The 17,725-nt window shown below is 41.6% G+C and overlaps 2 protein-coding genes across 2 annotated transcripts; both read right to left on the minus strand.

Annotated features, from left to right (window-relative positions):
- Positions 1 to 381: 381 nt before the first annotated feature.
- On the minus strand, positions 382 to 3,196 carry LOC140365846 (green-sensitive opsin-like). Its single transcript, XM_072452417.1, has 5 exons — positions 2,742 to 3,196; positions 2,491 to 2,659; positions 1,574 to 1,739; positions 962 to 1,201; positions 382 to 720 (listed from the first exon to the last, which is right to left on the minus strand). Exons 1-5 carry the CDS (start codon positions 3,118 to 3,120, stop codon positions 622 to 624), a joined length of 1,053 nt encoding a protein of 350 aa, XP_072308518.1. The 5' UTR covers positions 3,121 to 3,196; the 3' UTR covers positions 382 to 621.
- Positions 3,197 to 4,367: 1,171 nt separating this feature from the next.
- LOC140365847 (green-sensitive opsin) lies at positions 4,368 to 7,431 on the minus strand. Its single transcript, XM_072452418.1, has 5 exons — positions 6,929 to 7,431; positions 6,688 to 6,856; positions 6,406 to 6,571; positions 5,299 to 5,538; positions 4,368 to 4,688 (listed from the first exon to the last, which is right to left on the minus strand). Exons 1-5 carry the CDS (start codon positions 7,311 to 7,313, stop codon positions 4,590 to 4,592), a joined length of 1,059 nt encoding a protein of 352 aa, XP_072308519.1. The 5' UTR covers positions 7,314 to 7,431; the 3' UTR covers positions 4,368 to 4,589.
- Between the last annotated feature and the right edge of the window lie 10,294 nt (positions 7,432 to 17,725).

The raw sequence follows: 17,725 nt of genomic DNA on the forward strand, positions 1-17,725 counted from the left end.
TGTCACATATTTGGGTAAACTGGCAACTTCGACACCTATTTTCTCAAATACTGGCAGAAATCATGCGGAGAACTTTTTCCCCCAGCTCAAGTACATCTTTGAGATTGGAAAACCACTTTTGAAAAGTAGTCTTGATGTGGTGGAGCGAAATTCATTTTCTAGCCACATTCTGAGTTACAGCCTATGGCCTAGATGGTGCGTGAGTGTGGGAATGTTTTTAATTCACTGTGTTTCATTTTTGTTTGAAAAGCGTTTTATAAATAAAGTTTGATTGATTGATTGAGCGATTGATTGATGACATTTTGAGCTTTCATCACATTAACACCCATGAATAGTACACCTAAGGCATTTGTTACTTTTAACAAATAGACCCAGAAAATGTTCCATGCATGCATTTATTTTCTACATTTACAAAATAATTTTTTATCAACCAACAACATCAACATTGTGTTTCATTTTTATGTATTTTTTAAATTTGCTTTTAAAACCTTGTCATAAAAATACACATATAGGACATATAGGACACTATGGAGCCATCTTGCTCTGTTAAAAAAATAGGTAGTCCATTTGTGGGAACAGAAATCTGGAACAATAAAGGGTAAAATGTCCAGTGCAAAACCGTTAGGAAACAGAGGACACTTCTGTCTTGCTGGTTGATACTGAGGTCTCATCATCAACCATGCCTCCCATTCCAACTGCACTGAGCATGCAGTTACGGAACTAGAAAATAAAGAAACAATTGTTAGAGTTAGTTTGTATATGAATATCATGCAATCAAGCACACAGCAATTAAGGCCTTTCAATGCACTGAAACAAAAAAGGAGAAGGGCTAATGCCTCCAAACAGAGATAACACCTCTAAACATTAAAAAATGAAACAAAATATGTCTCTAGATAAGCTATCAACATGGTTAAAGCTTCAAAAAGTCCATTGTTTCATATGTGACCTTTATTGCACTGACCTGTTTGTTCATGAGGACGTAGATAACTGGATTGAAGAGGGCAGAGCTCTTAGAAAAAAAGGCAGGAATGGCCATGGCGGAGGCTGAGAAAGCAGCTCCTTTGTTGAAGAAGATCCAGGCAGCAAAGCTGGCATAAGGAGTCCAGGCCACCAGGAAGCCCAGGACCATGAGGATACACATGCGGGTCACCTCCCTCTCAGCTTTTTGAGTGGAGGCTGAGTCCTGCTGCTGCGCTGCTGCCTGGAGACAGATCAAGACAGGAGTTATGCCAATGGTGCTTTGATACTAGAGATCACCAAACATAGATAATGGACAGACAAATCTGTCATTGCGTGTGCTTTATTACAGCTGGGATGGCTTTTATCACTATAAACGGCTCCATAACTGCACATGTTACTGAAGCAATCGGTGTAATCCCTCATTCGTCCAGGACTGTTCCATTGTAGAAAAAGATTCAGTTCTAGTCTACAAATGAATTAATTTATACAATTGATAACTAAATGCTTGTTTCTATGTTGCTACTATGTGCAGCAGTCGGGAAAAAATATCAAAAGTGCTACAAGACTAAGGATGGATTGGGCTGGAGTTTTATGTCAGTCCATTAAAACGTACAGCTTTGACGGTGAGCACGAGACTGCCATAGGCGAAGAAAATGGTTCCCACTGGAATACAGAAGTGGCAGATGAACATGTACATCACATATGACTCATTGTTGAAGCCTGGAGCCAGAGTGTAGTAGTCGGGACCACAGGAACACTGCAGACCCTCAGGGATGTACCTGCAAATAAACACAGAGGAAATTATATTAGCTATTAGTTATTTATAAATTAATTTACAAGCTTCTTTACACCTGAGCCAATTGTTCTGTTCCAATGGTCCTGATTAAGAATAGTTTTCCTTTTGTAGTTTCTATATTTTATTTTGTTTTTATTTTTTCTAATTCGAGTTATTCCCTCACGTGAGGAATGACTGGAGGAAGTGAGTTTTTTCCTACACTGCTTCTGCATCTTAAAACGTCCTTGGTAGGAGTTGAAATTGCATGAAATGATCTCAATTAGGGATTTATGCTCGATTTTATAAAAAAAAATCCAAAGAGAGCAAATCTTTCTTTAAAGTGTGCTGTTATGTTTTTTACTCTGCCCCAGGTCGCCCTTGAAATAGAGGTTTCGATGGGTTCTTGATTTAATGAAGGTTAATAAATCAATACACTTAGCATGCTTATATCACAGTGACAAAATGTATCTTGGCACTTTCACTGTTTTGTATCTTACTTTTACTGTCCATTGTCTGTTTGTGGTTGTTTTTATTGTTCTACTGAGCGCTATGAGCTGTTTTCTGATTTTTAAGCTACAAATGGCAAATAAACAAAACAAAACAAAATCTGGTCTACAGTATCTTAAAAAGTCTACCGGTATGTTTTGTTTTTATTGTATATATCATTTGTGACAAAAGCATTGCACCTTATAACTGGGGAATTTCATTCCACCAGTCTTTCTACTGTCTAATTTAACTAGAGATGAGAGCGTTACCTGGACCACCCGACCAAGGGTGGAGCAGCGCAGGACATAGCCATGATCCAGGTGAAAAAAACGCCAGCACCAGCGTGGGTCGTAGTGAATTTGAAGCTTCCCATTGGTTTGCAGACAACAATATATCTTTCAATAGCCAGCACTACTAGAGACCAGAGGGCAACCTGACCTGTAAAGATAAAAGATAAACTGTTATACATGAGGCATTTTAAGAACTTGTAAGGCTAATACTCATAATATCCATGACTTACCTCCAAGAGTAGCCATAAATCCTTCAACAGCACATCCCAAGGGTCCAAAAACAAAGTAGCCATAAAGAGCAGTAACAAATGTGATTGTAAATCCAAAACAGACCATGATGAGACCAGCTACAGCCAGGTTGACCAGGATAAAATTCAGAGGTTGTCTTAGCTTCTTGTTCTGTACCGTTACAAAAAGTGTGAGAAAGTTGATCGGAAAACCAGTGCAGATTAGGAAGAACATGTAGGCGCCCAGCATCTTGAACATCCATGGATCTCCCAGGTAGTACTGTGGGTATTCAAAGGGGCTCCTGACCACCCCGGAGCGGTTATTCATGGGGATGTAAAAGTTGTTTCCCTCTGTGCCATTTGGCTCCATGTCCCAGCCCATTATATCACTAGTGTTAGCAGTGGAGGCAGCAGTCGCTGGATGAACTTACAGCGGGAATTTGGCTAGAGTCTAGTAAGTGTTCATTATATACTGCGCAAAAGAGGGATTAAAAGGGATTTGTACACCTAACCTCCATGACCTTCTGTAAATCATTTTAAGACTTTAAACCAATGCTTGTTATTTTGTCCTTCTGTTGGCACAACCTATTAATACGATTTCCTGCAAGCTAAATACCTCTTAATTTTTTACTGACATGTAACATGTTCAAATAAGGTATGTGCAGGTTAGTTTATACATTATTAGACATCCATTATACAAATACAGAACAAATATATTTGACATTATTCATATTGATTGCTTTTGTTTTGAACCTCATATTTTTTTAATCGTTCAAGATTTGTAAAATCTGCAACATTGAATAAACTGAAATACTCAACTTTATTATACTCAACTTTATTTGTGTTTCCTCTAAAGAGTATTATAGAAGCAGAACTTTGATACAGCAACACGCTAAAATCATCAAGTAAAAAAGAAAATCTACTGCAAATTTGTAAGAATGTGAGTCACTACAAGACACTTTGGGATGAGAGCAAGGGTGACCGGAAAAAAACAATTCTAAAGCTGTGCTTGTGGCCAGAAAATGTATGCATGTGAACACAAATGTGCCAAAAAGGCTTGGGAAATAAACCAGATAGATATAATTATTTCCGTGTTTAGAAAACCAGCTTTAATTTGTAGCATATTTGATGTATGTGTTATTAATCTACTGTACTGCCCTGGGGTGTCATTTATAAAGCATGGTGTACAAAATAGGGTCCAATTGTGATGTACGTGTGGTTCCACATAAAATTTTGATTTATAAAAAGACAATTTGTTTTCGTTTTAAGAGACAAGGTAGAAGGTGATCTGTGCTCAGAGAGGGGAGAAGGAAGTTGTGTTAATTGCAATTCATTTAGATCCCTTTACTCTACATTTGCAAGAAATAAACTAATAGCCCATCACACAACTGCTTTTGTGGGGAATCACAAGGGTGTTTTAGATCATTTCAAAACCCTCTGCACGCGCATGCACGATGCACAAGGTGTTGCTCATTTTGTTTTATTTAAGGACAAGCAGGACATAAAGTTTGTCTAAAGCAAGCATGCTTTCATAGGCACGGACCAATAGAAAGTTCCGTCCCTCTTATTCCACCAGTGTCAGAGCTGCCGCGCCCACAGGAAAAATTAATAATACAAGTAGTGCACTGGCCATGAATATTTTATTAGATTTTTCATATTTTGCAATACTAATATTTCTGCATTTACAATAAAATGTATTTGATAAAACATATTTACACTTGGCCAAGATTAACCCAGATGCAGAGAAAGACATGAAAATCCTGTCACTTCTCCGGTGAAATTCTTCTTGATGGAAGACCAAGCCATTGTAACCGTAAATATTACTTCTGTCTCAGTCCAAAAAAAATCAGTTTAAGAGACAGAGGACACTTCTGTCTTGCTTGTAGACACTGAGGTCTCATCGTCCACCATGCCTCCCATTCCAACGGTAGTGAGCATGCAGTTACGGAACTGAAATAGTAAAAAAAAAATACATTCACATATTTACATTTACAGCCAAGACATAGTAACAAATATAAATGTATTTAAAAAACATGCATACATTCACGTTCACATTTACAGTTTTTATAATACCAATAGCTGCCCAAAGATCAATTTGTTGACGTGATTCTTTCTCCTACTCTAAATTTTACATTTGATAATGAAGAAAGTCCACTATTGAACTTTTCTGGTGGGGGGTCCATCACTTACTTGGAAAGTTCCACATATCACATTTAACTTATCTATCTTGCATTTACGTTACGTTTTTTTTGAGAAACATGCATTCTTGTTGTAGCTGCTGATCAAGTTGATGCTATTCAATCAGCAATAACATGTCTATGGAAATTAGCAGGTGGCCACCAGAGAACTTACATAGGACACTTTTGAATTAGATTTGATTGAATTAGCCAAACTGTCATGTAGATGGATTTAAAATCTATTGGCATGTGTGATTGTTGTGCTTGTGACTGCAGAGATGCTGATGGAATAAAGGTGACACTGAACACTCTACCGGTCTCTGAAGAATCACATAAACCTAACCCTGAGGATTAGACCATTTATCGCACACACTGGGTTGTACCTGTTTGTTCATCAGGATATAGATGATAGGATTGAAGAGGGCAGAGCTCTTAGAAAAAAAGGCAGGAATGGCCATGGCGGAGGCTGAGAAAGCAGCTCCTTTGTTGAAGAAGATCCAGGCAGCAAAGCTGGCATAAGGAGTCCAGGCCACCAGGAAGCCCAGGACCATGAGGATACACATGCGGGTCACCTCCCTCTCAGCTTTTTGAGTGGAGGCTGAGTCCTGCTGCTGCGCTGCTGCCTGGAGACAGATCAAGACATTAATATACAGTCTTAATAGGAATATCTAAGTTTTTCTTTTTCTTTTAAACTTGATTTGCGCTAAACATTTTCTACAATGGGCGAATAAGACTTTCACACGTTAATCTACATTTATAGAGCTTTCGTGTTTAATTGTTTGTGCAAAAAAAAAAAGCAGAAAATGCAGGAAAAACAAATAGGGTTGAGCACTATCACAATCACTTTTTATCCTCTTTTTATCACTCAATGTCTGGACTTTACTTATAGAGGACAGGAGAGCCAAAAATAAAAATCAATGAAGTTTTGAAACAGTTGTATCGCAATACAATTCAATGAACTACCCAGCCCTATCATCATAACATTATTGTCACAATGTTGTCAGAGTAGACAGGCTTCTACTCTGACAATGTTCAAATCCAAGCTAAAAACAGTTTTGTTTAGCTGCGCATATGACTGAAAGGATTTTTTCTTTGCACTCTTCTCTTTTGTTTGTGATTTTATTAGTTTAGAAAATCAGTTGGATTGATAATTTTTAATTTAGTTAATTTTATTGTAGTTAATTTTTATCTTTGCACTCTTCTCTTTTGTTTGGGGTTTTTTATTAGTTTAGAAAATCAGTTGGATTGATAATTTTTAATTTAGTTAATTTTATTGTATTTCTGTAATTTCTTTGTGATTTGAATGCATTTTTCCTGCTGTGTGAAGCACTTTGAATTACCTTGTGTATGAAATGTGCTCTACAAATAAACTTGCCTTGCCTTGCCTTGCCTTGCCTTGCCTTGCCTATATTATAGTGTATAGTGTTCTCTATTCTTTATGATAGGTAAAGTCATCTGATTGTGTGCGCAGAAACTCTGTGGTGTCTTACCGCCTTCACAGTGAAGACCAGGTTTCCATAAGTAAAAAAGATGATAAAGACAGGCACACAGAAGTGACAGCTGAACATATACAGGACAAACGACTCGTTATTATATCCAGGAGCCGTAGTGTAGTAGTCTGGTCCACATGAGACCTGGATACCCTCAGGAAGGTATCTGCAAAACACAAATCAATGCATGTTACAATAGGTGAGTCTATATGACCACTGTGACCTATCATCACTGTCAGATCTGACCTTGACTCTGACTCAGCAAATTAGTTAAGTAAATACCTTGACCAGCCAACCAGAGGTGGGACCGCACAGGACAACGCCATGATCCAAGTGAATGCACACCCTGTTCCAGCATGTGAGGCTGTGAATTTAAAACTACCCATTGGTTTGCAGACCACAATGTAACGCTCAATAGACAGGACCACCAGAGACCACAGGGACACCTGACCTAAAAATGTAAAAGTCAAAATGTGTTTAAAACAGTAACAAATACCAAATATAAAATTATTTGACCACTTACCTCCAAGTGTAGCCATGAAGCCCTCAATAACGCAAGCCAATTTCCCCAAAACAAAATATCCCATAAGTGAAGAAGAAAATGCAACAGTGAATCCAAAACAGACCATGATGAGACCAGCGATAGCCAGGTTGACTAGGATGAAATTCAGCGGTTGTCGTAGCTTCTTATTTTGTAGCGTCACCAACAGCGTCAGTGCATTAATGGGGAATCCAGTGCAGATGAGGAAAAACATGTAAAGTGCCAGCAGCTTGAACATCCATGGATCTGCTAAATAGAATTGTGGGTATTCGAAGGGACTCCGAACCAGCCCTGAGCGGTTGCTGATGGGGATGTAGAAGTCTTGCCCCTCTGTCCCGTTAGGCTCATTTCCACCGTCCCAGCCCATTGCTGCCTGCTGTGTTATCAAGTGAAGATTCCTCAAAAGCTAAAGATAATGTACATCTATGGAGCTGTCCAGACAACTCACTGAAACCTCTCTGCATAAGTGTTGCTGTTTTATAGTTAGATGTCATCTGCATAATGCTTACCAAAGAGGATCCTACAGTAAATTACCCCCTAATCTGGCAGGTGTCTGGATTATTGTGTTTAACATAATGCTTTGAAAATTATCTTAGTCACTAAGGTCATTTTTTAGTGTATACACACATATATATATATATATATATATGTATATATAATTCTAAAATTTCAACTTCTAGTATGGGTTCAAGTCTAACATAACTGTTTAACATGTTTACACATACACCCTTTTAAATGCATACAAAGTGTAAATGAATGGGGATGTCCAACTGACCCTTTCTTAAAAGGATTAGTGCAGTGTTAGAAAACATGATCAGGAATAGCTCGGTCAAGAGTTCAAGTCAGAATGTGCTGGACATTCAAGTAAGAAGATTTATTGTGTTGAAATCCTTCGTGTTTTTGTTTTCTTTCAGTGCAACTGGTTGACTTTTTTTTACAGTTGTGATTTGTCTGCATTCCTAGTGGCCCTAGTGAGAAGTAACACTGAGAGAACAAATTGAATAACTAGATTAGGTGTAGGTTTCATCCAATCAATTTACCAATTACCTGTTATTTCAACTGTGTTAGTTCGCTACTGAAATCCCATTTAGTCAAAACAACAACACCTATGTCAAAACAGCAAATTCATTTTTTATGATTTGTATTGATTAAGAACACTATTCTGAATATTCAATATTTTTGTTATATTATATAATTACCCTTACATTCATATTAAACCAGGGATTTGGCTTTGTCTCTCTCGTCAGGGCACAAGTTGACAACATAAATTTGTGTTAGACATTATTGGAAGGGCAACATTTGATGAAAAAGTACATTTTGCAGCGGGCCCATCAATGGTTTCTTGGACTTTTTTTAATTGAATTCCTTTTTGTCCACATCTGATAAAAGTAAACTATCAAGCTGCTAGACATGTTAAATATAAAAGGAAAGCTGTAACCCACTTATTAATATTCTGGGATGAATCAGGCTCAGTTTGTACTCTAGTGAGGACTAGTGTCCTAGTTTGGAGGTCTAGGACACTAGGTCCAAGGTACAAGCTGGTGGTTGAACCTAGGACCTTCTTGGTGTGAGGCAATTAAGCCACCTAAAATCCTAATTCCTCATTTAAGAAATATAAAGGCATATAGGTTGTTGGAAAACTCTATGGTATATGAAAGGAAATTAATTGCATGGCCAAGATGCCTTCAAATCAAAATAATAATACTATTTTGATTTGAAGGCATCTTGGCCATGCAATTGATTTCCTTTTCAAATGCGGCAAAGTAAGTCAGTTATATGTAGTCATTATCAGAAGGTCGGTGAACAAAACTGTGTCTCTTTTGGCAAAGCATTTAAAGTGTAAAGGTATAAATAATTTGGTTACAGATTATTCTTTACATCCAATTGAATGTGTTAGAGCCAGAGCTCTGTAAAAAGCGCTAGTCTCATTACAAGCCACTTAAATGTAATTCAAGCTAGATTAGGGGTAGGTTTCATCCAGTCAATTTGTCAATTACCGCCACCTTCCACAACTCTGCAGCTCATGCTGGATAGAGTTCATTGACTCGCAGTAGTAGCTGCAATGTGTACAAAGAATACAATTAACCCCTCGCACTTAGGGGCCACCAAAACACACACACAAAAATCACCCACAGTTAAAACTGAAGCTGTTCGTGACAAACAATGAGCTGGAGCCTTTGTAAAGCTGAGACACTCTAGTTGTAGACCAGGGGTGGGCAAACTACAGCCAACGGGGCACATCCGGCCCGCAGGGCCTTTCAATCCGGCCCGCCAAGCTTGTCCAAGTAATTTTTTTTTTTTTTTTATACAAAAATGTTTTTTTTTCTTTTTTGCACTCAGGCATCTGTCTGCACTTGTATCCTTAATAAATATGACGTGAAATGAATTAAATAATAGAATCAATAGCCTATATTTGACAGAAAAGTGATATTTTATTTGATATTTAATTTTTGGGATTTATTTTTTTTCACACCAATGATCGAGGGCCGACCGTCCACTACTTGCCTGGATTCGAATATGGCCCTCGGAGGAAAATAATTGCCCACCCCTGTTGTAGACTCTGATGTCTGGTTTACTCTGCTTATATGTTCAAAAAAACGATGGGAAAAAAAATCATTGCCTAGGGATTTGTTAAATATATGAATGGGTAAAGCTGGTTTCTGGAGGGATCGACTGATTTACACTAAATTGAGCATTTGCTGGGTTTTGACAATTCTTTTTTAAAAGCTGATGGTAAATTCACTAAAAATATTTTGTAATGAAGCAACAATGTCCAAGCAGAATCAATATAATTTATGATTTTGGCAAGTATTTCTCTTTCATAGTCAACAGCAGGGCTAAACTATTTTAGAAAAAATATATAATTGCAATCCTCTCCTTGAACCGACACCTTAACGTGGTGGAGGGGTTTGAGTGCCCGAATGATCCCGGGAGCTATGTTGTCGGGGGCTTCATGCCCCTGGTAGGGTCTCCCAAGGCAAACAGGTCCTAGGTGACGGGTCAGACAAAGATCGGTTCAGAAGCCCTCTATGATGACAACAAGAACAAGGCAGTTTACGTAGCCCGGATCGGCGTCACCGGGGCCCCATCCTGGAGCCAGGTTCTTACCCCACGGGGCCCGGCCGGGCACAGCCCGAAAGAGCGACGTGGGGCCGCCCTCCCGTGGGCCCACCACCCGCAGGAGGATCCATAAGGGGGCGGTGCAGAGAGATCTGGGCGGCAGTCGACGGCAGGGGCCTCGGCGACCAGATCTCCAGACACAGAGACCAACTCTGGGGACATGGAATGTCACCTCGCTGGGGGGGAAAGAGCCTGAGCTTGTGCGGGAGGTTGAGCGATACCGACTAGATATAGTTGGCCTCACCTCCACGCACAGTTTGGGCTCTGGAACCATCTCCTCGAGAGGGGCTGGACGCTCCACTTCTCTGGTGTTGCCCGCGGGGAGAGGCGGCGGGCTGGTGTGGGCTTGCTTATAGCCCCTCAGCTCAGCCGCCACGTGTTGGAGTTTACCCCGGTGAACGAGAGGGTCGCGTCCCTCCGCCTTCGGGTGGGGGACAGGTCTCTCACTGTTGTGGCGGCCTACGGGCCGAACAGCAGTGCAGAGTACCCGGCCTTCTTGGAGTCCTTGGGAGGGGTACTGGACAGTGCACCGACCGGGGACTCCGTTGTTCTACTGGGGGACTTCAACGCCCACGTGGGCAATGACAGTGACACCTGGAGAGGGGTGATCGGGAAGAACGGCTTCCCCGATCTGAACCCGAGCGGTGTTCAGTTATTGGACTTCTGTGCTAGCCACGGATTGTCCATAACGAACACCATGTTCAAGCACAAGGGTGTCCATCAGTGCACATGGCACCAGGACACCCTAGGCCGGAGGTCAATGATCGACTTTGTTGTCGTGTCATCAGACCTCCGGCCGCGTGTCTTGGACACTCGGGTGAAGAGAGGGGCAGAGTTGTCAACCGATCACCACCTGGTGGTGAGTTGGATCCGCTGGCGGAGGAGGAAGCCGGACAGACTTGGCAGACCCAAGCGCATTGTGAGGGTCTGTTGGGAACGTCTAGTGGAGCCCTCTGTCAGTAGGGTATTCAACTCGCACCTGCGGGAGAGCTTCTCCCATGTCCCGGGGGAGGTTGGGGACATTGAGTCCGAGTGGACCATGTTCTCCGCCTCCATTGTTGATGCGGCTGCTCGGAGTTGTGGTCGCAAGGTCTCCGGTGCCTGTCGTGGCGGCAACCCCCGAACCCGGTGGTGGACACCGGAAGTAAGGGATGCCGTCAGACTGAAGAAGGAGGCCTATCAGGCCACTCTGGCTTGTAGGTCTCCGGAGGTCATCGACGGGTATCGGCAGGCCAAGCGAGCCGCGGCTCGTGCTGTCGCAGAGGCAAAAACCCGGGCCTGGGAGGAGTTCGGGGAGGCCATGGAGGAGGACTATCGGTCGGCACCAAAGAAATTCTGGCAAACCGTCCGGCGCCTCAGGAGGGGGAAGCAGTGTCTCACCAACACCGTTTACGGTGCGGGTGGAGGCCTGCTGACCTCGACTGGGGATGTCGTCGGACGGTGGAAGGAATACTTTGAGGATCTCCTTAATCCCTCAGTCACGTCTTCCGAAGAGGAAGTAGAGACCGGGGACTCGGAGGCTGGCTCATCCATCACCCAAGCTGAAGTCACTGAGGTTGTTCGCAAACTCCTCGGTGGCAGGGCTCCGGGGGTGGATGAGAGCCGCCCTGAGTACCTAAAGTATCTGGATGTTGTAGGACTGTCTTGGTTGACACGTCTCTGCAACATCGCGTGGCGTTCGGGGACCGTGCCTCTGGACTGGCAGACCGGCGTGGTGGTCCCTCTGTTCAAGAAGGGGGACCGGAGGGTGTGTTCCAACTACAGAGGGATCACACTCCTCAGCCTCCCGGGTAAGGTCTATTCCAAGGTACTGGAGAGGAGAATCCGACCGATAGTCGAACCTCGGATTCAGGAGGGGCAGAGTGGTTTTCGTCCCGGTCGTGGAACACTGGACCAGCTCTATACCCTCCATCGGGTGCTCGAGGGCTCATGGGAGTTTGCCCAACCAGTCCACATGTGCTTTGTGGATCTGGAGAAGGCTTTCGACCGTGTCCCTCGGGGTGTCCTTTGGGGGGTGCTCCGGGAGTACGAGGTCCGGGGCCCTTTGCTCAGGGCTGTCCGGTCCCTGTATGACCGGAGCAGGAGGTGTGTTCGCATTGCCGGCAGTAAGTCAGACCGGTTCCCAGTGCATGTTGGACTCCGCCAGGGCTGCCCTTTGTCACCGGTTCTGTTCATAATTTTTATGGACAGAATTTCTAGGCGCAGTCAGGGGTCGGAGGGTGTCCGGTTTGGGGACCACAGGATCTCATCTCTGCTGTTTGCAGACGATGTTGTCCTGATGGCTCCATCAAACCCGGACCTGCAAAATGCACTGGGACGGTTTGCAGCCGAGTGTGAAGCGGCTGGGATGAGAATCAGCACCTCAAAATCCGAGGCCATGGTTCTCGACCGGAAAAAGGTGGCTTGCCCTCTTCAGGTGGGTGGGGTGTCCTTGCCCCAAGTGGAGGAGTTCAAGTATCTCGGGGTCTTGTTCACGAGTGAGGGAAGGATGGAGCGTGAGATCGACAGGCGGATCGGTGCAGCGGCTGCAGTGATGCAGTCGCTGCATCGGACTGTTGTGGTGAAGAGGGAGCTGAGCCGAAAGGCAAAGCTCTCTATTTACCGGTCGGTCTACGTTCCTACCCTCACCTATGGTCATGAGCTTTGGGTAGTGACCGAAAGAACAAGATCGCGGATACAAGCGGTCGAAATGAGTTTCCTCCGCCGTGTGGCTGGGCGCTCCCTTAGAGATAAGGTGAGGAGCTTGGCCACACGGGGGGAGCTCGGAGTAGAGCCGCTGCTCCTCCACGTCGAGAGGAGCCAGCTGAGGTGGCTCGGGCATCTGTTCCGGATGCCTCCTGGGCGCCTCCCTCGGGAGGTGTTTCAGGCATGTCCCACCGGGAAGAGGCCCCGGGGAAGACCCAGGACACGCTGGAGAGACTATGTCTCACGGCTGGCCTGGGAACGCCTCGGGATCCCCCCGGAGGAGTTAGAGGAAGTGTCTGGGGAGAGGAAGTCTGGGAGTCCCTGCTCAGACAGCTGCCCCCGCGACCCGGCCCCGGATAAAGCGGCAGAAGATGGATGGATGGATGGATATAATTGCAATTTTTGGGGAAATTATGTCTTAATAGTGGGATTCTGTTTTGACATGTCCACAAGGATTAACAAAAACTGCTAAACTAATACAAGAATTCCACTACGGAGTTCTATATCATCAGTTTTGTTATCAGTTTTACACTAAGACAATACTATAGGCTAATAGAAAGGCTATTTTGATATTTGCAAAAGAAATTATGTTTTTATAACAATAAAAAAATTATAATCACACATATCTAATTGCGACTGATCAAACTGGAATACCCATATAATACTGCAGCCCTATTGTCAACAGTTCAAGGCCCTGCTTGACCCTAGGTCCTGCAACTACGTCACAAGCTGGTCTCCACCCACAATTTGATGTCACATGACCCAAGTCTCCGAGTCAGTAGCCCCTCCCACTTTCTCACCGTCACAAGGATTATACAGTAGCTTCAGTCACAACCCTCAGATACACTTAACCCTGATTTTTACAATCATTTATGCAACTAATGTATGTGAACTTTTGTCCTTGTTAAAGTCTTTTTATTGGGGGGGAAACATTCATGTTCATAAGACTATGACATATGACTACTTACTCCTCTCTCTATTTCCTCTTTTGTAAGAAGGAAAATAGACATACTTTTTGAACATGTGAATGCATAACACAGATACAAGCACATTGATAGTATGTTGTAATCATGTAAAGTAACTAAGGTCAGGATGCACTATGGCACTGGCTAAATACAATAATAAATGAACACTGCCTTTTGTAGAAATTACTTAAATTCCATAAAGTTCTATGAATATAATCTATTATTATTATTATTATTATTATTATTATTGTTGTCGTCGTCGTCGTCGTCGTCGTCGTCGTCGTCGTCGTCGTCGTCGTCGTCGTTGTTGTTGTTGTTGTTGTTGTTGTTGTTAAGAAGCCTTGGTCTAGATGAGATTTTTAAAAGGTAAAGGCAATACAATTATGCAATCATATGTTTTACTTGACAAAAATAAATAGAAATGTTTATACTTTGAGGACGCTGTGACCACGGTGTTCATTAGAAGTGGCTATTGTCACAGTAAAACCAAACAACACTTCTTTAGTAAACAGATTCCCAGAATAGAGTTGTTAGGGTCGCCCTTGGTTGCTCTTCTATAGGACCAGTGTGAATGAGCGAATGGAATTCAAAATAAATAAATAAAATAAGAAAAAACAGACAGATAGACAAACAAACAAACTCACTCACACACACACACACACACACACACAAACAAACAAACACACACACACACACACAAACAAACAAACAAACAAACAAACAAACACCAATCTAACAGTGTATGTGATGAGAGACCAGATATCCTCAGGAACCCATCTGTCACTCGGCTATGGGATTTCCATCCAAGGAGCTTTCATTTATCTGCTTAAAGTCCAAAAATTGTCACCTGCAAGCTGTTAAACCGGAGGGGTTTGACCCATTCTAATCCACAGCACGCACAAATTGGATTCACACTTTCGACGTAATTCAGAGGTGTTGAGTAGGTCGTGCGCATCTTAAAACACAAGATGGGCGTGCCAACTTAGGGCTGACACGTGTCACTTTCAATTTGTACTTTCTTACTCACCTCCTGTAGGAAGGGCAAGATGTGGAATATTGTAATAAATAAGGTGGTATTCAAATAGAGGGTTGAATATTTATTTTTTAAAAACGCTAATGTCAATTGTGTCCATTTATTCATCATGTCATTCTTTGTAATTGACACAGGTGTCTTGTATGGAAAAGCAAATGATTAATGCATTTCCCAAAAACACGGTAAATGTTAAATTAGTCATAAAAGCAAACTGACAGGCGCATGATGTGAAAGTCACTGTACATTTTTTACTGTTTCTATCAATGGTGCTTACTGAAGTTTTTCATTGGGAATAATTGTTGTATATAGCTAAACAGTTGTTATATAGTTTTGCCAATATCTGGACGATGTACATAAGGACATAATGAAGCTTTGTGGGAACACTTTAGTGCAGTATTGTATTCACTACAGAAGAAGAAGGCATCGCAATAAATGTGACTACACTTATAGGTTTGCTGTGAAACAAGGCTTAGAATGTCTATAATATGGGTGTTTTGTTATGTAGAGCGGTGCACTGTGACTGAATAACTGAGTTTCAACTCAAGTGATATAAATGATAAATATTGGCCCAACGTATCTGCCTCAAAATATCAGCAGAGCTTATCAGTCATTGGTATTGGTTGCCCTGATTCTAAAAAAAAATCTGCATCGGCCATCGAAAACCCTGAAACGTTCGATCTCTTGTTTAATGCAAACTGATGTCTCACATGGTACATTCAGCACCATTTTGACCTCTATTTTGTTCTCCACTCTGGCTCTGTTCTAGTTGCACAACTATGACCTGTTTTAACCTTGGTTGGGTCAGCACCTTATGTAAGATTGAATTTTCATATGATCAGTCTGGAGAGGCTGAGGTTTACTGCAGCCATATTCTCAAGCAATTCCTTTTTTCTCACACACCTCCGCCTCCGCCATGAGGGAAGACACTGAGCAGATGAAATGAGAGACAAGAATCAGACAAAACAAAACAAAGAGCACAGAAACGCTGAGGCAGCCTTCACCGGCGCCCTTAGACAAGACACTTCATTTACATTGCCTAGTAAAGCACTTGAGTGCTTTGAAGGTGGAAAAGTGCTATATAAATATACTGTAGTAATAATAATAAGGCAATAGAACACTACTAGATTTCTGATCAATACATTTGACCCAATGCTCAAAGCTTTGTCACTTTGCAAGCAGCTTACCTCTAAGTAAAGTGGAACTGTCAGGATTTAGCACAGATTAAAAGTGGGTCAATTTACAGGTTGGTTTAGTCAAGTTTTTTTGTACAATGAATAAAATCATGCAAAACAGGAGCTATGTCTACGGGTAATCTTTAACAAGTGCCTTAAAATAAATGGCAAAAGACGATCCAATTTAAATATGTCAGTGTTTTGTTCTATAGATATGGAGCAAAGTTGGTGTTAGTGTACAACCAGATACTGTGTAGCACAAGTGAAACGATTGGAACGATTGTTGCAATTTGCAACGGTAAAAAGACTGACCAATCCCCCAGCTCAACTGCCATTAGTGTTAGTTTCCACATCCAAGTGTAATGAGTTTGCACTATTTATTATTTATGGTACAGGATATTAAAGAAGACCATCAATTCCACAATGAAAATTACAATTCAACAGCCAACTAGACGCCTAGAGCCGTCTCATGTTTCATCTATGGCTGAAAACTGTGTCCAGGAGTCTTAAGCAGGACTAGTGGATTAACTCTGCCACTGCATCCAATGGATTGGTGTTTGGAGGAAAAACAACTTTCTCCAGTATCTTTCTGTTAAACCTCCAAAACAAAGTGAGAAATTAAGGAGTGATGTTGGACCTGAAGTTGAACTTCAACAGCCACATTAAATCAATAACATCAGCAGCGTTTTACCATTAAAAAACATGGCCAGGATAAAAAACATAGTGTCTAAAATAAATTTGTTTGCATTTGTTTCTAGTGGGCTGGATTATTGTAACGCCTCTTCAGCTCCAACTCTGAAACTAAACATGAGGATGCAGCATCAACAAACATTATGCAGATAAGTTCTGGAATAGCCTTCCTGAGGTCATGAGACAGGCCACTACTCTGATAACGTTTAAGGTTGAGGGAATTTTATCAGTAAATTTCTATTTTTAAATTTGTTGTATTCATTTGATCTTTCTGTAACCATTATCTGTATAGCCTATATGTGTATTTTATTTACCATACATACTTACTTAACATAACCGGCATCATTACAAGGGAATGTGTGTATATTCAAGATTGCACATATCCATAGATAGAGGATGTAATAAAGTTATTTTGGACAAATATGTTCACATTTTGCTATTTAATTCACGTGTTCTGTAACAAAAGAAGAAGAAGAAAAGTTAAAATGACAAAACAGGCAAATTCAATGACAGCAACTGATAATTTGTAGAGCTAAGTTACATTTATGCCACGACCTGTTAGTGAGTTGCAACTCTATGGCTCCTTTAGCACCTTTCATAGTAATGGTGCTCAAATCCAATGTTGTTTTAGTCTGACTACAAGACTACTAATCTAGGCCATAGGCTGTAACTCAGAATGTGGCTAGAAAATGAATTTCGCTCCACCACATCAAGACTACTTTTCAAAAGTGGTTTTCCAATCTCAAAGATGTACTTGAGCTGGGGGAAAAAGTTCTCCGCATGATTTCTGCCAGTATTTGAGAAAATAGGTGTCGAAGTTGCCAGTTTACCCAAATATGTGACAAATTGGGCTGTACACCCATCTTCATACCTTCTTATTTTTTTCATTCTTTGATTGATTACTTCAGAAATTCAGATTCTCAGATACATAACTACTTTCTTGAGGGATGTAAAGTAGTGAGACTCTGGGTGCTTTAGTTTATGTGAAAATGTAAGTTAAAAAAACAGTTTTAACAATTTTGCATGTTATCGTTACGCACTTGAAAACTCTTACTCCACATTTAGTATTCAACTGAACGCTTCAACAATTACAAATTCTCTATTCTTGATTCAT

Source organism: Eucyclogobius newberryi, unplaced genomic scaffold (assembly GCF_026437365.1).
Source record: "Eucyclogobius newberryi isolate DKJ021-1_F unplaced genomic scaffold, fEucNew1.0.hap1 SCAF_19, whole genome shotgun sequence".
In the NCBI taxonomy this organism is placed as follows: Eukaryota; Metazoa; Chordata; class Actinopteri; order Gobiiformes; family Gobiidae; genus Eucyclogobius; species Eucyclogobius newberryi.

Bases quoted from the DNA above. Each gene is read 5' to 3' on its own strand.
- LOC140365846 (XM_072452417.1), bottom strand. From the start codon at position 3,120: ATGGGCTGGGACATGGAGCCAAATGGCACAGAGGGAAACAACTTTTAC. The intron at 2,660-2,741 runs GTAAGTCATGGA...TTATCTTTACAG, and splicing joins ATTTATGGCTACTCTTGGAG to GTCAGGTTGCCCTCTGGTCT. The intron at 1,740-2,490 runs GTAACGCTCTCA...GTTTATTTGCAG, and splicing joins CCCTTGGTCGGGTGGTCCAG to GTACATCCCTGAGGGTCTGC.
- LOC140365847 (XM_072452418.1), bottom strand. From the start codon at position 7,313: ATGGGCTGGGACGGTGGAAATGAGCCTAACGGGACAGAGGGGCAAGAC. The intron at 6,572-6,687 runs GTATTTACTTAA...TGTGTTTTGCAG, and splicing joins CCTCTGGTTGGCTGGTCAAG to ATACCTTCCTGAGGGTATCC. The intron at 5,539-6,405 runs GTAAGACACCAC...ATCTGTCTCCAG, and splicing joins TGGTCTTCACTGTGAAGGCG to GCAGCAGCGCAGCAGCAGGA.